This window comes from Nelumbo nucifera, chromosome 2, assembly GCF_055504915.1.
Source record: "Nelumbo nucifera cultivar China Antique chromosome 2, China Antique-T2T, whole genome shotgun sequence".
NCBI lineage: Eukaryota > Viridiplantae > Streptophyta > Magnoliopsida > Proteales > Nelumbonaceae > Nelumbo > Nelumbo nucifera.
In genome coordinates this window covers 77,062,466-77,086,856 of record NC_142650.1, presented here as the reverse complement: position 1 = coordinate 77,086,856, position 24,391 = coordinate 77,062,466, and the positions used below count along the sequence as shown (strand labels likewise).

The 24,391-nt window shown below is 39.2% G+C and overlaps 1 protein-coding gene across 1 annotated transcript; it reads left to right on the top strand.

Moving 5' to 3' along the window:
- Positions 1 to 14,293: 14,293 nt before the first annotated feature.
- LOC148802338 (long chain acyl-CoA synthetase 1-like) lies at positions 14,294 to 23,565 on the top strand. The gene is made up of 6 exons (XM_088899360.1): positions 14,294 to 14,653; positions 14,753 to 14,813; positions 20,710 to 20,799; positions 22,666 to 22,911; positions 22,998 to 23,137; positions 23,283 to 23,565. Exons 1-6 carry the CDS (start codon positions 14,630 to 14,632, stop codon positions 23,304 to 23,306), a joined length of 585 nt encoding a protein of 194 aa, XP_088755486.1. The 5' UTR covers positions 14,294 to 14,629; the 3' UTR covers positions 23,307 to 23,565.
- The last annotated feature ends 826 nt before the right edge of the window (positions 23,566 to 24,391 follow it).

The following is a 24,391-nucleotide window of genomic DNA, read 5'->3' as shown; positions in this document are numbered from 1 at the left end:
GTCCAGAAGCGCGTCGTTAAACACTCCGGAACACCAGTTTAAGCATTTATAATTTTTATCGTTTTTCAAACAACTACTAATGTAGTAAGTGGGTGAGAACGACTCGTATCCACAGAGAAGCAAGCGAAAAATTAATATATACTTAGATTCAGACAAGAGAATGCAATCGGGAATGGCAAAAAATACGAAAATAAAATCTATTATTGTTGAAATTAAATGTTTCGAATTTAAACAAGACAATAAATAAAAATCAGAATATAATAAAGTATGGGAATCAAGAAAGGAAATAAAAGAAATAAATAAATAAAACAATCCAAAATCTGGATCCGATGGCAGTAGCTGCAGATCGTCTAGACAGCTTATAGAAACCCCTCCTGACAAGAACCGAGCATCCGTCCTTTCTACAACCTTCGAACCCCTCGAGACACCTTAGCCTTGAACCAAATGAATTCAAATCTGCAAAACAGAGAAACGAACAAGAATTAAATATAAAAGATTGTAGAAATAACAATAATAGAAAAGAAAAGAATGGTTGATCAAATCCAATGGCGGTAGTTGCATAATGGTTGAACAGCTTGTAGGAACCCCTCCTGACAAGATCTAGGCGTCCTCTCCTTCTACAATCCTTAAACTCCTCAAGAAACCTTAGCCTTGTTAACTGGGTGAATTGACCAAGCCCTTCTCCAGGGCCCCTAGGGTCCTTTTGATAGATAAGAGTGGATATAACAGAAATTAGAGAGAAAGAGGGGGCGATAGTTGGGTTTTAGCAAAAATATGGGTGTCCTAGGGTTTAGAATGAAGGGTTAGGATGGTCCTAGGGTGATCCTAAGGTTGAGAAGAAAAGGAGAAGGCACACAATATTATGTAAGGCTGAGATTTAATGGCTAAAGGCTAAATGGTGAAGATTAGAAGTTAGGTGGCTCACAGAGTTAGGATGCTAAAAGGAGAGTGCCCTAGAATGGATGGTGGAGATTAGAAGGGATGGAAGGTGAGGATTTAGTAGTTAAGGGTGATTAGGGTTTGTTCAAAGTGAAAAGAATGGGTTAAAAGGCGCCCTAGGGTTTGCGAAGGCGTGGGGAACATGCTAATACAGTAGGAGGGGCGCCAAACTGGGTTTAGCAACTAGGAGGCGCCCTCCTGCTTTCAGTTTTTCACAAAAATACCCCCTCTCTTAGCTGGATTTCACACCAACTTCCCAAAATCTGCATTTCAGCCATGAAATCTTCATAATTTTCCTTAGAATTTGCACAGAAACCCTTAGAGGCCACAACATTGCATTTAACGAAGAAAATGGCACATCTTTACTATTATAAGGCTGAAAATACCCCAAAAATGATGCCCTTAAGGCATCAAAATGTAGAGTTATCACCTTGCTATTTTCATGAAAAAGAAACCCCTTTTTTGGCCCCCAATTGTAATTTTTATAAATAAAAAATTAAAATCTGAATAAAAGAAAAAATAAACAAATGTAACATAATACATATATTATATGTAATATATGCAAAACATAATTATAAAATATTTGTAAAACAAAACTATAATATATGTAAAACATAATTATACTATTTATTGATAAAATATGTATTTTTACACACACAAACACACATATATAGTGTTGATGCAGAGCGGTTTGACATGTTTGACCTTGATAGTCAAACTGGTGACCTGTGACCCGATGACAAAAGCGGGTCTGCCTCTAGGTCGGTTTTTAAAACATTGTTTATCATACTTACTGATGCTGCGCGATCCGGGCACTCCTAGCTGGTGACGGATGGTACCTGAGGTGAAGAGGAAGGTGTAGAATTCTCGGGGAGCTCGCCCGACGGGAACACTTCGATGCTTAGTTAAAACTCTGAGAGAACTGAAGAATACAAACAAAGAGCTAAGAGTGCAGATGGCGCAAGTTTAGTACCTTGGCTTCTCGGGGGTCGAGGTCTTTTTATATTGGAGATCTCTCAAATCAGACGTAACCGCCTCTGCCACAGCCGCTACTGCTAGAACCGAGGTGGCGGATGCAGGCAGCCGTTGCAGGGTACGGACCTGTCAGGCGTGCCACATCTGGCAGAAGTGGCAGACACGACGCCGCCTGACAAGAGACGTGGGCGTAGCCTCTAGATTTGGCAGGTACTATTGTCAGGCAGATCTTTCCTACAGGTGTCCGAGCTACTTTGCACCGAGCTGCCTTGGTCCGAGCTACCTTACACCAGGGTGCTGGGGGTACGCCGAGGTGCTTATGCTTGAGGCGAGCCTTAGGTAAGTATGAGCAAGAGTGTTAATGGGGCTGTCCCGAAGTGTTTCCACTGAAGGGATGAGAGATCCATCCTATGGACGCCCAAAGATTGCGGAATAAGGGGTGAATTTCAAAAATTTTATCTCTCCCTCCAACTGGGAATCGTATTCCCTATTTAGAAAATCATATTTTCAAGGATCAATCTTGAACCATAAACTGAACCAGATTTGAACCAAAAGGAGTGGGAGAGGATAATACCTGATACGGAGAAATACTATCTCCTAATGGAGGTGTTCACGCCCAAGGAAGGATCAAAAATCTGCTCCCACTGAAGATGGCGCAGTGCAGGGTGGAGCAGAATCAGCAACGTTCTTCAAAAGAACTTGATCCTTCGTAAGGATCAACTGGACGACTTGAGTACAGCTCCAACCAATCTTTTCACAAAAGATTGAAATCAAGATCCAATCTTGATTGCTCCCAAGAACTGGAGATCGAACTGAAGGAATGGCAATGGCAGGAAGGTGGCGGCAGGAGAGAATTCACAGTATGCAGGAAATCTCTCAATCTCTCTTTCTTTGAGAGAAGAATGCTGTTGATGATGTAAAAGGCTGCCGCCCCCCTCCACCCACTTCTGGGAATCTATGTCCAACATAGCTTCCGCGTAAGTCACGGGATCCTCCTCACTAGTCAAGGTTTCCACCAGGTAACTATCCTGGTCATAACCATAACGGACTGGTGGCCTGGATGCCCGAGTGGATCTTCTAAGTTGGTCACTACCTGGAACTTGTGGGACATCTCCCACTGCTCCTGAGCTCTCCTCATCAAGAACAACTTCCTGACGATGGGTGTCCAGGATATAGTCGGTTTCCAAGAATTGCGCATTTCAACTGCAGAACACTTTCTGCTCACTTGGGTCATAGAAAAGGTAACCTACAGAGCCTTTTGGGTAGCCTACAAATAGGCAACGGCTGGTCTTAGATTCCAACTTGTCAGCACTCATTCTTTTAACGTGTGCTGGACAACCCCAAATCTTCAAGTGTCTGACACTTGGTTTCTTTCCGGTCCAAAGTTCATATGGAGTATTCGGAACCGATTTGGTTGGAACCCGATTCAGCACGTAAATCACAGTCTCTAATGCGTAACCCCAAAAGGATGTGGGTAACTCTGAGTGTATGAGAAGCGACCGGACCATATCTAATAAGGTCTTATTCCTCCTCTCTGAAACACCGTTAAGTTGTGGTGTAGCAGGAGGAGCTAATTGTGATACTATCCCATTGTCCTTTATGTAGTCCCTGAATTCGTCAGAGAGATATTCGCCACCTCGATCGGATCGAAGGGCTTTAATTTCTCTCCCTAACTGTTTCTCGACCTCTTGTCTAAACTCTTTGAACTTTTCAAAGGATTCAGACTTGTGTCTCATTAGGTACCCGTAACCATATCGTGAAAAATCATCTGTGAAGGTGATGAAATACACGTGTTGATTTCGTGTCCTAACACTCAGGGGACCACATACATCAATATGTATTAGGTCAAGTGTGCCTGTACATCTTTCAGGCTTACCGTCAAATGGCCGTTTCGTCATCTTGCCTTGTAGGCAAGGCTCACAGGTGGGAAGATCTTCTACAGCTAGAAAATCCAAAGGACCATCCTTTACCAACCTTGTGATTCGGTCAACACCGATGTGGCCAAGTCGGTAATGCCACAGACACGTGGGATTAACTGTATCATGGGCTCTCTTCTTGGGGTTTTCAACCGACGTAGTTTCGGTTATGTTAGTTTCTAGAGAAGGATGTAGAACATAGAGACCGTTCTCCAGTTCCCCGTATGCGATGAATCTGTTATTTCTTTTAATAGTAATCGTATTACTAAAGAAGACAGAATAACCATCTGCACACAGTTTTGAGACAGAAATCAAATTTCTTCTTAAATTTTGTACATAAAGACAATCTTTCAGTATAATTATTCATTCTTTAAAATATAATTCCACAGTTCCTATGGCCGCGGCTGCAACAGTTGCAGTGGTCCCCAAGTAGAGTGTGACTTCTCCCTCACTCAGCCTTCTACTTACCTTGAACCCCTGCAGTGAGTTACACACATGAGTTGAAGCCCCGGAGTCAATACACCAGGACGCAGAAGCTACCAATAAATTGGTTTCTATAACACAAGTTTCGAAGTTACCTTTCTTGGATTCCAGGTAGGCAGGACAATTCCTTTTCCAGTGGCCGGTCTTCTTGCAGAAGTGACAGGCATCCGATGCTTTGTCTTTCTTCTGCTTCTTGCTTTTAGTGGCTTTCTTCTGAGGCTTCTTTGCCTTCCTCTTTCTCTTGCCTGTCTTGCCAGCTTCAACAAGCATGGCTACAGGCTCATCCTTTTTAATCAGTTCTTCAGCTCTTTGCAACATATTGCTGAGCTCTTGTAAGCTGACATTCAGCTTGTTCATGTTATAGTTCATGATGAACGGATTAAAGGAAGGAGGCAAAGAGTTAAGGATAGCATCTATCTGGGTTGCAAGGTCCAGCCCGGATCCAAGAGCCTCCAGTTCATTGATGTATCCCATCATCCGAAGACAATGGTCGTGAACTTGTTGGCCCTTGGACATTTGTGTGGTCATGAACTGTTTCAAGACCTTTTGTCGAGTAGAACGATTCTGCTCTTCATACATCGTCCTGAGACTGTCCAATATGTCCTTGGCAAGTTCGATCTGATCGAACTGCCTCTGTATCGGATTGTCCAGCGAGGCAATGATGTAACACCGGGCAAGGGAGTTTTTCTCCTCCCATTCTTGATAGTCTCTCCTTCGGGCCTCAGAAGCCCTATCTCCCGGACGCTCCGGGGCAGGATTCTTTGCTACTTTATCAAGTTTTTCAGAAGCAAGGACCAGCATAAGGTTTCTATACCAGTCAGCATAGTTTGGGCCCTTCAACTTGTTGTCATCAAGTAGCTTTGCAAAAGATCTGTTTGCCATTTTCTGATAAAAGAGCAAACATCAGTCCATGACCTAATTTGATTCATGTTCATTTCATAGATATGGATTTTAATCTACGATCCATTTCCATTTATTCGTCTCTGAGATTTCCCTCCTTTCTCAGTGACGGAGACCACGGGTTGTCTCTGGAAATGTGGGAAATCACATAGGGTGCATGAGGCCAACTGTTTCAGCTGCAAAACCCCACCACCTTTCTGTGAAGGATCATATCCACTCATCATATGAGTTTTCCCTTTGGCCTCTGTCAGACAAGGTTCAGAGCCGTTTTCAGGTAAACCTTTCTATCCAGTGAGTGCTTACCCATCATGATCGTGAACGCCAAGGTACCGTGAGAGAGTTCCCATTTTCTGGTGAAGCCCCTCCCACATCGGTCTATGACGCCCCTATCATCTTATGAAACACTTAGACAAGCCCAACAGCAAATGGATAGCCCATTTTCTGGTGCGTTTCCTCATTATTGAAGGACCCATCCTTGTGCTAATGATGGAAGGCCTTTAGAGAGTTCATCATATGAATCTCCCTATCACATGCACTCATATTATCTGGAGGGAACTGATAATTACGCCCTAGTTTTATCTTTAGGTCAAACCAAAGTGGCTCCCACTGACTTTCATAAAGCCAGATTTTGGTGGGCCTAAATCGGCTAGGGTTCCGCACGAGGCCTCATGATGAGGTGTGGGGCCCACTACTGAGGGAGGTCATCCAATGACCAAAAGGGACACCATGGCAATGATGTGCATTCTGCCATGGTGTGCGCAAGAGCCACTGTCGATTGAGCATGGGCCAAGTACTTATGGCCCATGTACGTAGCACATCACACATCCACACATCTTATGTAGGGATAAATTGATCCAATCAATTAATTATCTGTAAAGCCCATTTGCAGCCCATTTTAAATCCATAATATTAACCATTAATATTATTCAGGTATATGGGCCTAACGGTTCAACCCATATAGCTTTATGTGTTAAGTGGGCTTTTAGCAGTTTTAACTATTTAAAACTGGGCCTTTACAGGTTGGGCCGAATTAACCATTTAATTAAACATCAATCCTCAGGCCCATTAGTGGGAAAATTAGGGCTGACTTTCAGCCTTGATTAAACCCTAGATTTGGTCCAAACAGTTTGAACCAATCTTGGTTCGAATGGGTCTAGGGTTTGATTTCTAATTAAATCTTTAATTCAAGAAAATAATCTGAAATTAATTACTGATAAAAGAAAAACAACAATCAGTCAATTAGGGCTGTTCGTACAATCCATCCTGCAAAACAGAGGTTAGATCAGGGGTGTGTAGTCCGTCCTTTCTGCTGTTGGAGTTTGGAAAGGCTGTCCTGGCCTTTCTGCTGTTGGAGTTTGGAAAGGCTGTCCTGGCCTTGCCCCTCAAGCTTGGTCCTTCTTCTTCTTACTATCGCCCTGAGTTGAGGGCTCTGTCTCCCTTTTTCTTTTCTCAAGGGCCTGTTCACCTTTCTGGTTGATCTCCTCCTCCGTCCCTATAAACTGATCTGTAAGCTTGAGGAACTCGGTCACAGTCTTGGGCTGATTAACAACCACATGCCACTTGAACTCTTTATGGGTGATGCCCCGCTTGGCCGCAGTGAGCTGAATTGCGGGGTCCAGGTCGGGTATTTGCAAACAAGCATCATTGAACCGCTTGATATAGATTCGGATGGACTCCTCTTCCTTCTGGACTATGCCAAGGAGGCTCTCTTGAGTTTTTGGGCATCTCTTGCTGGTGACAAAATGGGAAACGAAGACTTGCACGAACTGTGCCCAACTTCTTATTGATCCAGGCATAAGGTTTCGGTACCATGTGCGGGCTACCCCTTTGAAGGTGGTGGAGAAAGCCGCGCACATACAGGATTCACCGGCCCTTGCTAGGTGCATCTAGTGATAGCTATAATTATATAACCCTAGCAAGTGCACTAGTTATCAAGTAGTATAAAGATATCGTTCCCACGAGAATTTAACAAAATAAGTATTAGAACTATAGCCTTCCTTAATTATTTGGACAACCAAATTTTAAATCTAACAATAAGAACTACTGAAAATTAAGAATAGAAGAAAAAGAAATAAAAATAAGGGCAATCAATGACAAAACTTGCAACGATCTAATTGGAAGCACTAGGACTGTTGGTCCACCTAACCATTCCAATGGATATCAATTTATTAGATTAACCAAGATAATTTATTATTTTTATAAGATGAAGTTTTTCCAAATTTATTTAATATTCCCTCTCAGGATATATCAAATCTACCTCTATCAAGTAACCCTTTGATCTCTTGACTAGAGTTCTCGTGATAGAGATGCAACAAGTTCTATGAAAAACTTATATCATCAGATGAATCATGTATATATATCTCTATATACCATTCAATTCACACTGAATTATTCAGTCCACTATATGAATTCCTCTCTCGATTCATTCATATAAACCAAACCAATTAAGAGATGGCCAAGCTCCTAATCGCATTATGCATAATAACTCATAGACAATATGAAAATAACAATCTTGGATAAATAAAAATCAATCCATTGTCGTGGTTAGGCTTCCCACAGCCCAAACTACAAATAAATTAATTCCTGATAAAAGAAATAAAACAAACAAGGGGTAAGAAAGAATTCATGACGTCGCCCTTTATATAGCTTTAGGAGGAGGGGTTGTGTCCAACTCCTTTTAGGAGTTCTTTCTTAAAAAATAGAAAGTCCTAATTAGATCTAATCCTATCCTATCCTATCTAGTAATCTCAATCTTTTATCTTTCTAGAATTACAATTGAAATTTAAATATGATAGGACTCTTTATTCTCGAATTCGAGTTGGGCTTCTTTAATAAATTGGGCTGCTACAAGGCTTTTATGCGAATTGAGCTTCAACTGTGAACTGGGCTTTACTACAAATTTGCTTCGACTTCGGAATCAATTTTGAGCTCGATGTAGACCGTATCTGTCAAAACCCAAAACATGAAAGTTGTGGAGTTGTCCCTTGTCTTTCCAATGCATCTTGAATCTTCTCAATCGGAGTCCGGATGTGAGAGTTATGCCCAAATCATCTTACAGTGCCGAAACTGTGCAAAATCATTCGATTAGCTTTGTTTCCCTCCTGTCGCCTTCTTTCTTGCCCTGAATCAAAATACAAGAGTAATGAGTCCAATTAAGTGCTAACTAAGTATAAAAGACTAAATATTTGGGGATAAAAATATGATAATTTTTATTCTCATCATCTGGGACTGGAAGGCATCCATATGGTCGTTCGGGCGAAGGATCCGTCATACTTATCCAGTGGGGGAAGCTTGAAGTCCTTTGGCATAGGAACAATAAGAAGTTTTGGTGATAGAGGAGAAGGAACTGAAAGAAGTGGAGTAACTTTTACTTCACCCAAGCTTGCCTCTTCCTTACCCCAGAGCTTGGGCAGATCGTGAGTGGGAGCTTGGCGAACTCGGCGACGCCTCTACTGCTTCCTTGTTGGCTCGGCGTTGGTGCTGCTGGCTTCGGTATTACCGAGCTCGATGGGCCCAGGGAGGGGCTCGGACTGCTGTTGGTATCTGCGAACTGAGGGACCTTGCCTCAAGTCTGCGGCCATCACCTCGAACCGGTTTTCAGCAAGTGGGAGCTCGAACTGCGAATTCTGAGGTGACGCGGACCTAACTGGCTAGGAGGCCCCCGACCTGACTGCAGGCTGCGAGGCAGGGGTAGCTGGTCTCTCTTTCCCGCCACGAGACGATGCCGAGGTCTCTCCCCGGCAAGAAGGAAGTTCGTTCCGGCGGCGGGGTTTGGCTTGCTGCGTGGTCGGATGCCGAGGAGGGAGTGGCTGCTGTGCCTGAGGCACTTGGGGAAATAGTTGTTGATACTGATACTGGGAAACTTGGTGTAGCACTTGTTGCTGATAAAGTTGAAGCTGTTGGAACTATTGCATTTGAGCTTGCTTAGCTCGCATGCATTGCATCAGGTCCTCAAGCTAGCTTTGGCTAGCCACTGGAGGGATGATGGAGGGTTCAACGAAGGTTGTTCCGATCGTAGGGGGAAGTGGAACGTTTACGGGTGCCACTGTTTGAGGCACATTTAGAATGGGAACTCCATCCGCAGAGAGGGAGATGGTGAACTGTCCAATGCAGACAGTGGAAAGCTGGGGTTGTTCCTTAGAGGCATTTCGGTTTGCACCTCATCTGGCATTGCTGGAGGAAGCCATGGATGTTGAGTTCTGAGAGTTGCAGAGATTGGAGGAAGGCCTTTTGAACCAGTTCCCACAGATGGCACCAAATGATGCTGCGCGATCTGGGCACTCCTAACTGGCGAAAACCTAGCTCTTAGCTGGTGACGGACGGTACCTGAGCCAAAGAGGAAGGTGCAGAATTCCTGGGGAGCTCGCCCGGCGGGAACACTCCGATGCTTAAGTTAGAACTCTAAGAGAATTGAAGAATACAAACAAAGAGCTAAGAGTGCAGATGGCACAAGTTTAGTACCTTGGCTCCTCGGGGGTCAAGGTCTTTTTGTATTGGAGATCTCTCAAATCAGGCGTAACCGCCTCTACAACAGCCGTTACTACCAGAGCCGAGGTGGCGGATGCAGGCAGCCGTTGTAAGGTATGGACCTGTCAGGTATGCCACATTTGGCAGAAGTGGCAGGCACGATGCCGCCTGACAAGAGACGTGGGCGCAGCCTCCAGATTCGGCAGGTACTATTGTCATGCAGATCTTTCCTGTAGGTTGCTGAGCTGCCTTGGTCTGAGCTACCTTACGCCGGGGTGCTGGGGGTACGCCAAGGTGCTTATGCTTGAGGCGAGCCTTAGGTAAGTATGAGCAGGAGTGTCAATGGGGCTGTCCCGAAGTGTTTCCCCTTCAGGATACTTACCCGTAGATCGGGGTGTTCACTTCTTAGGAAGGAAGAGTTCGGGGCCCGTTGGGAGGAGCTCGGGAGTCCTCACTTGGAGGGAGCTCGGGATGCTCCTCCGTTAGGGAGAATTTGGGGTAAGTTGGATGCTTCTTCTCGGCGAGTTGCCACGTCCACCGAGTTGTATCGCCAGGCTCCGGCGAGTTCATTACATCAAGTTATGGCCAAGCTGCCACGCTGAGTTGTCACTTGTGCCAGGTTGTACCCACGTGTCCCCGTGCTATGAGGTTGGGCCAAATCACCCTCCATCACTTACTATTGTTTAATATGTCAAATATAGGATGTTAAAAACGTTCATATCTTTTTGCATTTTATATATTTTTGAATTTTATTATTTAATTGTGGCAACACGGATTGGCCCATTTGACCCGAATAGTTTAATTTCTTACCACCACCTAGATGAAATCACTATTTTTTTCTAGGTAGATATGAAAAGTATAAGCTTTTATGTTATTAAAATTATTAATTTATTATATAAGGATTTAATTATAGAATTTAATGATGAGAAAAAACAAAAAAAAAAGCCTTAAATATATGATTCAATGATGGTGAATGCAAATTAATCCCTTAAACATTGGATTTAATGAGAGAGAATTGAATGCATTGAATATCTTGAAGTTACCTCTTTACAACTCAATTAATATCAATAACCAACTATCCTATTTACCCTCATTTTTTATCAATAAATTTAAATATAGAGGGATAAATTTTGTCCTTAGAAAATTCCAGAAATATTCTTGAGGCTATTCATACTTTTTAAAGTAGTATAGATTTACTTTTTCACTAGTTGTGTCCCAAGTTCATTGATTGTTGATTACTGATCTCATCCTTCTATTGAAATACAACATGGAAGCCAGTCAATAAATTTTTATTGAGGGCTGCATTCCCAAATATTGTTGATATCACATTGTAATTTTTGTAATCTGTTTGCAATTTGCATGATTTCTCATTTATCCTATAAAACAACAGTGTGGGCATCTACTCATTGAATTTTTTTCTTGGATAACATCTCCTTATCTCTTTTTATGACTAAAATGGTCATTGTCTTATTTACATGAGAAATAAAAGAACATGGGCAAATACACTAATCTGGGTAAGTGTTTCCTCGGAAAAACTTACCCAGGTAAGTAACTTACTGAAAAGCGAACAGGCCTTAGTGCTATTCATACTTACACTTGGATTGTTAAGAGATATAAAAACATCTAAAATAGAACATGAATGGAAGAGAAAATTATGATGGTTCCTTTCTAAGTATATACTTTTTGAACCATTTTCAAGTTCAATTCTAACATTCTACTTCAATTTCCCTCCTATTAGTTTAACTAAATTAAAACTAACTATTGTTTTAATAGTAAATTTGCAACATTTGCAAATACTATAAAGAAACAAATCAATTCAACATACCAATTACCACTTTGTTTTTGCATCCTTAATGCTCATTCCTATAATATCTATCTTATAGGGGTGGCAAATGGGTGGGTTGGGTTGGGTTGGGTAAGGGTTGAATACCAATTCACCCATATTGACCCACCAATCCACTATGACCCATCATCAATCCTTATTAAAGGGTCATACACCCCAACCCTGACCCACCCATATTGACCCACTTGACCCATCCATATTGACCCTTACCCACCCTCACCCATACTGACCCACCTATGCTCACCTATAAATATGGAAATGGGTCGGGACGACCTGTGTACCCAAAATAATAATTTTTAAGAGGAACATCTCTCTCAAGGTTGTCATCCAACTCGTATACCCGAAAATAACAAATTATTTAAAGGAACATCTCTCTCAAGGCTACCACGTGGCAGAAATGGGTTGGGGCAACCCGTATACCTGAAAATAACAATGTTTGAGAGAATAATCTCTTTCAAGGAGGTTACGTGAAAGAACCAGGTTGGGCCGACTTCGTACGCCCGAAAAAAAAACATTTTTGAGAAAATCATCTCTCTTAAGACTGCCACGTGACATAAACGGTTTGGGTAGACCTGTATATCCAAAAAATACATTTTTGATAGAATCATCTCTCAAGGCTGCCACATGACAAAAATGGGTCAAGTCAACCAGTATACCCAAAAATGCAAAAATTGTAGATAAATGAAAAAAATTACAAAAATGCAAAAAATACCAAAAATGACAAAAAATCAAAAAATACAAGAAAATTACAAAAATGTAGAAAATAACAAAAAAATTGCAAAACAATGTGGAAAAAAATACCAACAAAATGTAGAAAAAGCAGAAAAATTACAAAAAATGCAAAAATATAGAACTTTTGCGGAAAAACCCAGAAAAATGCAAAAAAATACCAGAAAATTGCAAGAAATGCATGAAAACACCAAAAAATGTAGAAATTATGTTGAAAACACCAAAAAATTGTAAAAAATGCAGAAAATACCAGAAAATTTTAGAAAATGTAGAAAAATAAAGAAAATTGCAAAAATGCAGAAAATACCAAAAAATTATAGAAATTGTAGAAAATGCAAAAAAGTATAACTTTTATAAAGTGCTTTTGTAAAAGTACTTTATAAAAGTACTTTCGAAATGTGCTTTCGTAAAAGTTCTTTCGTAAAACTTCTTTCATAAAAGAACTTTCATGTAAAAGTGCTTTTGTAAAAGTACTTTCATAAAATTACTTCTATGTAAAAGTACTTTTATAAAGTGCTTTCATAAAAGTGCTTCTATAAAAGTGCTTTTGTGATTTCATAAAAGTGTTTTCACAAAGTGCTTTCTTATAAAAGTGCTTTTGTAAAAGTACTTTCATGACTGTTTATAAAAGTACTTTTATAAAAGTGCTTCGTGTAAAAGTACTTTTGTGTAAAAATACTTTTGTAAAAGTGCTTTCATAAAAGTACTTTTCAAAAAATTACTTTATGAAATTGCTTTTGTAAAAGTTCTTTCGTGTAAAATTGCATGTGAACACAAAAGTTAATAAAATCTATTTTATTTCACTTTTAATCATAAAATGAAATGTGGTATGGTGGCTTGGAATTGGAATGAGATGTGGATGTGCTAGGAGGCTTGAATTTGAGTCACCTCAACTATTGTTTTTCGAGACTTGGCGAGAATAGATAGACACTTGACCCAACCCATCCTAACCCTCGCGACCCAACCCATCTTGACCCTAATGGGTACCCTCGACCCAACCCACCCTGACCCTTTTCCACTGACCCTAATGGGTTACTCGACCCATATTGACCTACCAATTGAATGGGTGGGTCAAATGGGTTGGGGTCAAGATTGCTAGTCCTAATCTTATATCCTCTCTTTTGAATTCATATGTCTAAATTCATGCCTTTCCTTTAGCAGGTTTCCAAAGCTTTTTCTCAAACAGGGTTATTGGATATCTAGTAACTAAGCAAGGCTATTCTTGGTGAGGTGATGCACAAAAAATATGTATTAGTAGAGACCAAAAACCATGGTATATTTGAAAAAAGAAATATTTGGGTTCTATGGTCCAAGCTACATGGAATGCTTTGATCTACGAGTTGCAACACAATGATACATCTAATAATCTCTAAAGATGCTTTTGAGGAAATACAAATAGGAAAACAACTGAACTTTTCCCTTAAATCAAGTGCACAGAGCATTAGATTGCTGAAATCTAACATGCACTTTCTGACATGTTGCCCCTGGTTTGAGTTTCATTTACATGTGTAGGGTATTAATATATGTTAGTTAAATTATTCTTTGGATTAGGACCCTTAATAAAAGGCAATAGAGTTGAACTTGGTTCGTCTTCAACAGTTTCAAAATTTAGATTCTTTGTATATGAAGCCAGGGCTATTTTGACTTGATTGGATTAAAATAGAATTCATTTCTTTTTCCACTTTCTCTTTCATTAATTTATTACAATATCTTTGTTTTTCAGATTTGATTGGTTTGCTGAATGCAAACCAATGAGATACATTGATGAATGAGGTTCACTGAATGATTTGACTATTGAGGTAGAGAAATAACGGGCCTCTTTGTTATAGTAACTTCTATATATAAGAATGTGGAGTTGGATATGCTGAGCCCATGTGTTTTGGAAGAACAATGAGATACGATGAGAAACCGCTTCTATATTTAGGAACATGGAGGGGCTCTTTGTTATAATAACTTCTATATTTAAGAATATTCCCCCAAGATTCTTATTTTCTTTTATTTGTTTTAGGGAGAAACAATGAAATATGAGAGAACCCACTTCTCAAAATTGAGATCAAATCATCCCCCCACAATGTCCCACAACACATCCCTGTCATGTATTAGAAACATCTCTCAATGATGATACCAGAGATGATGATGTCATCATCGAGAAATGTTCACAATACATGGCAGGGATGTGCTGTGGGACATTGTGGGGGGCAATCTGGTGGGGGGCTGATTTGAACTCCTCAAAATTAGGGATGTGGGGTCTCACCAAATAGGTATGAGCCCACTAAGAAACAAAAATGCTAAGAAGCATCTAGGAAAAAAGTATCAAGGGGGGCAGAACTCGTCTTCTTAACCTAACTTCACACTCCCAACGGTCACAACTCCGACCATGTCCTCTTCTTCTCCAATGAAGGTAGGATATCCGATCATCATTTTCTTCTCTGTTTCACATCATTAACACCATTTTTTTATATTTTTTTATTTGGAACCTCATGCTCTTTCTCTCCCCCAGTCGAATTTCACACCCCCAATGGTCACAACTTTGACCACCACCTTCTTCATCTTTGGTGAAGGTAAGACTAAATTATGCTTCCGCTTTTTTCATTGGACCAATTTTTTATTGCAGATCAACATTTTTTTTCGTATTTTAGATCTGCAACCCCTATGTTAGATATGCTAAACCACAATGTTTTTTTCTTGTTTTTTAGACCCTTCAAAGGACTCTCAAGTATTCCTTTCATCTTCCTCCCCTTCTCTATTATTCTCTTTGCAACTTGCACTACAACGGTTCATTCCATTGGTGGTTTCTCATTATGTTTTTTATATTTGCTAAATCCCTGTGTTTCTCATTTTCCTTCATTGAACCACTTTTTCATTTTTTTGGTCCTAACAAATTTTGTTGTAGATCTAACAAATCTGTAATTTTGTTGGTCCTAACGATTAAGTTTCTTGTTTAGATCTACCAAATCTATAGTGGTATTGGATATCTATTCTTGGGACCAACCAACTCTTAGGTATTTCTTATTGTTCCCTATTCCTATGTTGTTTGGTAAAAAAAAGTAAATAATGCTTTGCCCATATTAATGGTGGTTTTTACTGGTATAATTGAAATTTACAATTTGGGTAACCATTTCTTTCTTCTTGGTTTGTTTTCCTTGAAGCATGGAATAGTTTTCTTTCATGCAGTTTGTAATGCTTGTAACAAATTGTGTCAGTTTAATTCCTAATCCTGTTTCTCAAAGAAAAAAAGTTCAATGTTCTAATTTGGGAATTCAGCTAGCAATGGATACAACTAAGATTTCAACTTGGAACTCTTTGCTACAAGTATGAGGGTGTGGAATTACATCTTAGAGTCCATTTGGATCAATAATAATACAGAGATGCAATACTAAAATTTTGAGATTGCCTTTGTATCAACATTTCAATATTAAAACTATAGCAATTGGTGTTGTTCATTTGAGCAAGTTGGTTTGTGCTACAATCCATTAAATAATGACTCATTACATCACAAAATAGATATATATGGTTGTCCACACCTTAAGGAAATTATAATTGTTAATTGACTAGTTGACCTAGACAATTAGTTGATGTTTAGTCATCTAGGTTCCTACATCACAAGTATTGAGTAACTAGTTAGTGATACAGTTAGGGCCTGTTCGTTTGAAGTCTGACATCTGAAAGTGCAATAATTACATTAAGAGGTATATTGGTATTGGTGAACTTTTCTTTCCTCTGAACTCTGAATGCAGAGAATGTTGTTCTAAGTTCTAAAAATTATCAAATGTCCATTTTGGCCTCATATATGAGAGTTTGTGTTTGTCTTTTTGGGGTATCATTAGAAAATAAAAAGTTGTATAATTGCACTTTAAGAGATAAGAGATAAGAGGAAACAAACAACCATTTTTCTCTTAAAGTTAAAAGATTCCTCTTAAGAGATAAGAGGGTAGATATACTTTGCAATTGCTCAAATGTTAAAGGAAAGCAGTTGTAAGTGGGATGATACAAGGAAGATGATTCAATGTGAGAAACATTGGTACGAGCGTTGGTGCAAGGTAAGCTACCCATCCATTTATTATCTTTTATAGTTTCCCTTGATGTGTTTTGTTTGTTCTTTTGATATAGATTGTATTGTTTATAATATTAGGCTCACAAGGATGCGAGTGACTTGTACGATGTGGAATTTAAATGATTTTGGGAACTTGGAGAGATTTATGGCAAAGATAGGTCAACTGGCCAATTAGTTGAAACATTTGAAGAAGTTTTTCATCATATGGAAGTATATGAGATAGAAAATTGTGAAACACATATTATCAGTGATGATGATGATTTAGGTGATGAAAGCCAATCAATTCCTTAACCCATCATTTCAACATCTCCAAGAATGAGCAGTTCAAAGAAGAAGAATAAGCAAACTAAAGAAAAGGAGGCAAAGAAACAAAAAGTAATGCATACACAGATCAATTTGGAGGTACAATTTTCATCTGTTGTGAACAAATTTGGGTCATTGATAGAAGATATTGGTATTCATTTTAAGGCCATAGCTTTCGCAATGGCTCATGAGGATGAGCGTGAGCAACAATTAGCTGATAGGAGCAATAACATTGTGGGTGAATTGATGAAGATTGAGGGATTAACTAGTGGTGATGTATTAGAGCGGCTAATATTTTGTCTATCGAGGCACCGAAGCTGAATGTGTTTTCACAACTACCACAAGTAATGAGGAGACAATATGTGTTAGAGCTTCTCTCTAGCTATGGTGGATCTATATCTAACAACTAGGCAATATGCATAAGCTATGCATATTATCATTTTAGTTTGATATATGGTGGATTTTTTTCGATAGATGATGGACTTGGACTTGATTTTGTAATTTTTTTTTTTGCTTTTTATTGGACTTGGATTAGACTTAATGGACTTGGACTTGGTGGACTTTTTGTGTTTTTATTGGACTTGGATTAGACTTAATGGACTTGGACTTGGTGGACTTTTTGTGTTTTTATTGGACTTGCTTTTTTTGTTTATGTGTTTGTTTATTATAGGCCATGTACTTAGAGATTGATTCCCAAAAGTTGAAGAAAATCAAAGAATTTTGATCAGGTTATATTCCAGAATGGTGAGCCAGTTTATGTTTTAGCCATTTCACAACAAACTGAATTTGATGATGTAGGAGTAATAATTTGCAGTTCATTGAATTCTTTTGAAAATGATTTTTGTTCAATCTACACAATATATAGTTGATTGAATTCTGACATATAGGAGGGCTTAACATGAAGGGAAAAAATTCATTTCTAGTTAATATTTCATTTACTTTGCTGACTTGGAACCTTATTTACCTTAGTTTCAAGATTATTCAATGGTTTTACTTAATTTCAACATCTTTGCTGACTTGGAATTGTTCTCTTGACAAGATGGTGTTAAGACAATTTTGTATGCCCTTAGCTTCAATCAGAATGATGTACTTTATGAGTTTATTGTAAATGAATAAAGATACATATTTGATTCATGTTCCCTTGGTATGTTTCTGTGTAATACCCTTAAACTGGACACTTAATGAGACTCGTGTTAGTTTAGAATGTTCACAGCCAGTGGGTTGGTCTGGGGAGACCTATCCTGACAAGGCTGACACTGTGGTGCCACCAAGTCAGTTGGGGTGGCCTGTCTCAGCTGCCAGGGTGAGACCCTAGGCACATACAGTGTAGGATTAATTGAATATATGAACTGGACCAGATTTCCAGTATTGCTCTGGACCTTGGAGATTGATGGGCAAACTTGGAATGTTACACCCGACCCCTAGACTCGATTATGATACTGCACTAGGTGTCGGATCGGACTGTCTTTGATGTACCAATTAGTGAGATCCTTAGCGGGGGTCAAAACCTGGGTATGTTGGGACTGTCCGAGAATTCATCTGAGTGAGTGATCATAGTGATCAGCCCCTTTGTCGGACAAAGGTAATGATCGGGGATGCACTCTCACTGATGGAAACCAAGACTACCGGCAACTGATTTCAACCGTTGAGATTTGTTTTGCAAAGTATATTTTATATGAGATATAAAAGTATATATATTATGGTTTCTAAAATGTTTGCAAGAAGGTTTTAATTCCCGGGATCCATATAAGTGGAGAGTGCAACACTGTTCTTTGCAGCCGAGGGAGAGGTCCTCTCTTGTCGGGTAGTGTATGATCATTATGGGCTGAGAGGTTAAGTGTAAGACCATTGAGGATAATACCTGATGGGCTAATCTTGCATCTGCCCACAGTCCCTGGGTGTTACAAGGTGGCTTGGCCTAGGGACCACTTAGGGTAAGTGTTGGGCCCATAGAGCCCATTCGATGGGTTTCAGGGGGTGCACTGTCTTTAACAGTGTATTCGGCCAGGCCTTGTAACAAAGGCTGGGCCGAACCCATGTGGCTGATGTGTTTTTCAATGCTTGGGTCCCATGCCATACAAGGAAGCCCAACTGGGCAGCAGTTAGGAAGGTTAAGTGAGCACATAAGCTTAATGGGCCTAAAGCCCATTTCGAACTGGGCTATTCATTTAATTAATTAAATGGGCGAATTCTGAGATGGATTAACAGATAGGATGGGGTCTTGACCCTATCCACTCAGAGAGTCCAGATCTGAATGTGATTCAGATTTAGAAACCTCCTAATGAGATTAGGAGAAAGCTAATCTAATCTGCAGATAAGATAAGGGTTTATCCCCATCACCTAAAGAGAAGTCTTATCCAAATATGATTTGGATAAGCTGCTCCTAATTGGATTAGGAGCTGATCTTTTAGGTTAACTAAAGAAGGAGGGGGCGGCAGCCTTTAGAGGACACAGATCATCAGATTTTCTTCAGTGCTGAAATCAAGAAGAGAGAATTCTGCACCCTGCGAATACTCTCTTGCCGCCTCCCTGCTCTTGCAGCCCTGTTTGCCAGTTTGATCTCCAGTTGTGGGAGAAGTCAAGATTGGATCTTGACATTAGTTCTTTGAGAAATGATTGAAAGGAAGCTGTGCTCACGTGCCATCCTGCTGATTCTTGTGAAGGACAGAGTTCTTTGGAGAAGAACTCTGCTAATTCTGCTCCATCCTGCACTGCGCCATCTTCAGTGGGAACAATTTTTGGATCCTTCCTTGGGCGTGAACACCTCCATTGGGAGATACTACTTCTTTGTATCAGATATAATTCTCTCCTAATCGTTTTGGTTCAGATCTGATTCAGTTTATGGTTCAAGAATGATCATTGAAAATATGATTTTCTAAATAGGGAATGCGATTCTCAGTTGAAGGGAGAGAAAATTTTATTGAAATTCGCCCCCTTATTCCGCAATCTTTGGGCGTCCATAAGATGGATCTCTCATCCCTTCTGATGGACCTGATTTGGACATGGAATCACTTATTGGTTTTATCTATAGTATTTCAACCAATAGATCAGTTTCCCAAATCATTTGAGTTTCCTCTAAACTGAGGGCACCATGATAACTCTATATTTTGATGCCTTAAGGGCATTATTTCATGGGTATTTTAGACCTTAGACTAGCTAATTTGTACTCTTGTGACCTCTAAGGGTCCCTGTGCAAATTTTGGGTAAAAACTAGTAAAATTACAGAGTTTCCTGTAGATTTTGGAAAGTTGGTGCGAATTCCAGCTGAGAGAAGGGGTGTTTCTATGAAAAACTGAGCACAGGAGGGTGCCTCCTTTCTGCTAAGCCCAGATAGACGCCTTTCTTGCAAAATAACTCTCTTTGAAGCCTTAGGTGCCTCCCCCTCATCTCTTTATCTCCTAGCCACCCCCAACTCTACAAATCCCCACCTTTCACTGCAATCTCTTTCTAATCTCAACCATCCAAGCCTTAGCAGCCCCTCATACCCTTAGATCTCTCACTAGACAACATCCTAGCCTTACACCTCACTCCTTAAACCTTAACCAATCACCTTAGAGCGCCACATCACACCAACAAATCACATTTCTCCAGCTCTAGGTGCCCAAATCTGCTCCCTCCATTCTAGACGCCCAAATCTCAGTCCTACATAATATTGGACGCATTCTCCTTATCTTCTCAGCCTTAGGATCACCTTAGAACAATCCTCACCCTCCATTATCAACCCTAGGGCACCTATATTTCTACAAAACCCCAGTTTCTGCCCCTTTTTTTCTCTCTAATCCCAAACCTATCATTTCTTCTCTATAAAAAGGACCCAAGGGGTCCTGAGAAAGGGTTGGATTCTGCCCCTAGGTAAGACGGAAGGCTGTTCTTGAGAAGTTGAAGGATAGAGGAAGAGGAGAACGCCTAGGCAAGAGGGGTTCTTGCTTGTAGTTCGCCTAAATACTACTGCCACCTGTAGATCCGGATCCCAACCAGTTTCCCATAGTTTTAGATTTACTTTTTACATGTGTTTTTATTTTCCGTTTTTAATTTCTAGTTTTTATTTTATTTCTGCAATTTATTTTTATCAAATTTAATTTTTGTCTTCCTTTCTACAGATCTGAAATTCGGCCAGGTAAGGCGGAAGGTCCAGCTCGAGGAGTTCGAGGGTCAAAAGATAGATCCGGAGGCTGCTACCTCTGGTCGAGGTGCAGATTTTTTATTTAGTTTTTTTTTTCATTTCTGTTATTTATTTATTTTTTTGCAATTTTTACCGTTAGCATTGTTGGAATTTTATTTTAATGGATTCCAATTCAGTTAATTAAATTTTATGTTTCTGCAAGATCAAATATTGTTATTTTGTTCGGATTGAAGTACGTAACAATTTTTCCCTCGCTTCCATGTGGATATGACCCCTTTCTCACAACTAATTGCATTTTGTAGTTATTTTGAGAATCAAAAAATTTATAAATATTGAAACTAGTGTTATAAAGTGGTTAATGACACACTTCCGGACACACCACACCACATGTGTATGTTGCTCTACATGTCATAGAAGTCAATTACTAAACCTTGATTTTGTTTGAGGATATGGTGCTACCTTCATGTGTATCTAGTTTTGGGATGAAATCACACTCGCAGTTTAGGAAGGAGAAGGAAAGAGAACTAATGACAACCATATGATTGGTAAATGGCGCATTGTGGTTGTTAGATATTTTGCTTCTCTTTTTATTGTGAAACTTGTTCAACTGTCTTATATATTCTTATGCTATGTCAAGGTTATGCTCCAAGGATTATACACAAAAAGAACAAATTAATAAATAGAAACCTCAGTTATCATCAATTAAGCTAACTCTACATAACTGGGATAAGGCTTTGTGGCATTTTGTTACCTGCTTGGCTCAATGCATCTGTAAATATGGCAACAGACCAAGCTAGGTTTTGTTCAGATATTTTAAACCATCTAGAAGATTTGACTATGTTGTTAAGATGTTTAATTAACATGCTCTTGCTAGAGTTTGACCAAAGTTTTCTTTTAGAAAAATACCAAGTTCTCCTTGAGGTACTTCGGAAAGTGTGCTCTCCAGATCTGTTATTTTGTATTTCCAGTCATATGAGAGAAAATAAGAAAATCACTATTAGCTTAAAGAGATTAGTTTCACAAGAGTGCATTTATGCTAGTAATAATAGTATCAACTCGGTGGTTGAGGAATTCAATGCTTCCATGTCTCACCATGAAAGTGTACAAATGGTTTTCCTTGCAATCTACTATTGGTTCTATAGCAGCTGTTGCAGAACAAGCTTTCATTCCATATGTTGAGAGGGTTCTCGATATGATGGACCTATAACAATCACAAGTGAAATTTTCCTTAAGGTACATAAGTCATGAGTTGTTTCTATGTATGTGATCAATTATTATTGAGAAATTTTACAGTACAGAAAAATGTTCTTTGGTACAAGTACCAAAAAATGCACCTTGAGCTATAAATGTCAGACCATGAGCAATTTAATGCTTGCGCCCTACCATGGGATGTAGTGTTGGTTTTGCAACCATAAGCATTGCAACATTTTAGAGCTCTTTTTCTAAAATTTGCAGCTCAAGGTGCATATTTCAATGTGTATCATAAAAATTGCATAGTTGTTGTTGTTGTTCTTATTGTCATTATCATAAGTGATAAATAAATAAATAAATAAGCAAAAACAATCTAGGAGTTTCAATATCTTAAAACAATATAAATTATCTTGATGTTTACCAAAAAAAAATGTCTCGATTGCTTCATTAAGATCACCAATTTATGCATATGTTAAGAATTCCAACTGGTCCAACCAGATCCTGAGATTTCTTCATCTAGGCATATGAAAGGTATGGCATGCAAAAGAAAGTTATCTGGGTAAATTATTACTCATCCATGCTTTATCAGTCTCTCCGTTAATTTGTAGATGGAGTAGTACCAAAAGCAACTAATGCAAATTCAATTTAACAAAATATGTATATATTGGAGAGAACACCATCTTTTCAATTGACATATATTGAATTGGTTGGGAATTTCATCCGCATTTTGTGGCTTATACAGGACTAACAGAGACATGTGAGATGACAACACTAGGCTTCACAGATGTAATGCCATTGTTTGGCAGTGTTGGTATTCCATTTGTATATTCTAACCTACGCCTTGAGAAAGTTCCAAAGATGGGATACAATACACTTGGGAATCCTCCACGTGGTGAGATATGTGTTAGAGGAAAGGGCATCTTCTCTGGGTACCACAAAAATCCTGATATAACCAGGGAATCCATTAGTGATGGGTGGTTTCATACAGGTTGAACATAGCTATTTCTTCTATACATTGATTAGAAGATTTATGGTTTATCTTGCAAAAGTAACATTGTCTTTTTACTCTCTCAGGGGAAATAGGTGAGCTTCTGCCTAATGGAGGCCTAAAGATCATTGATAGAAAGAAGAATATTTTCAAACTCTCTCAAGGAGAGTATGTTGCAGTTGAGTATCTGGAGAAAATCTATAGTTTCTCTCCTATTGTTGCAGATGTAAGTGGTATTCTTAATTTTCTAATTATTTTTCTAGAAAGAATTCCTCCTCTATTGGATACCTACATTGAGGTCACTAAGATGGCTTCTTATTCTAACTATTAATATTGTATTGTTTCAAATCTGGTCTCATGATATTTTGCAGGTAGAAATCAATAATGTTTATTGAAGTTTGACAGGAGAGAAATGTTAGAGCCTTCTTCTTCTTCTTCTTCTTCTTCTTCTAGATGCATCATTGGGTTGTTAACTACGAATGTGCAACATAGTCATGCCAGACCAAGTAGTTGTCATCGAGCCCTCATATCATAATATGAATATATCCTTCTCCCAATAAATAATGTGGGGAACACCACCTTGACTTGTTATAGTTGGTACTTGCAGAAGAACATGCAATCAGAAAGAATTTTTATGCAAAGCCGTGAATACTAGGATTTTGATCAATCATAATTGCACTAACCTGAACTTTTCAAAAAAAAAAAAAAGGCACTAACTTGATATAGGAGTTAACATTATTAAGTAGACTGCAACCTTTAGTCTAGGCCAATTTAGCTACTGCAATTGATACAAGTGGTGAAGGACAAAAATGTGAATACACAATAGACTACAGCCAATGACCCAATGTTCAGTTTGTCACGGGTTTAATTCCATGGAAGGACAGATTTTCAACGTCATGAATCCTAATGTGAATGGTTGTGCCCCTTCTCTGGTTAGGGAATCAACTAGAGTTTTTCATACTTAAAAACAAGGATATTGACTCTAATAATTTGACATTGTTTTCATAATCCCCTTGCATCTTGAATGTTGCCATGTTTAACTACCCTTGCCTTCGCTGCTTTTTTCTATAGATTTTGAAAGGTCAACTTTTTGTAGATGGGTTTTGTGAGAAATTGTTGTGCATTTTTAAATTTTTTATGATGGAGAATGATTTTTTTGTGTTTTTTCTTTTCTTTTGTTTTTTCATATTTTCTCCATATATGCACTTGGTAGCAGGTTGTCGATGTGTGTATATGTTGAAAATATATAATTAGTGGATGTTTTTGCGGTTCTTTTAACATGGGCAGAATTGGAAACTTTGGATAAATCCGGTTCCAACTTCTAGTTGAACCAAACAACAACAATTGGAATCTGATTTCGATTCCTGATTGAACCAAACAGGTACCAAGAATAGGTGATTCCGATTCTGATTCCAGTCCTGTCTGTGAACCAAATACACCCTTAGTTTAGGGCCAATGATCTGAAATTTAGTCTTTATAT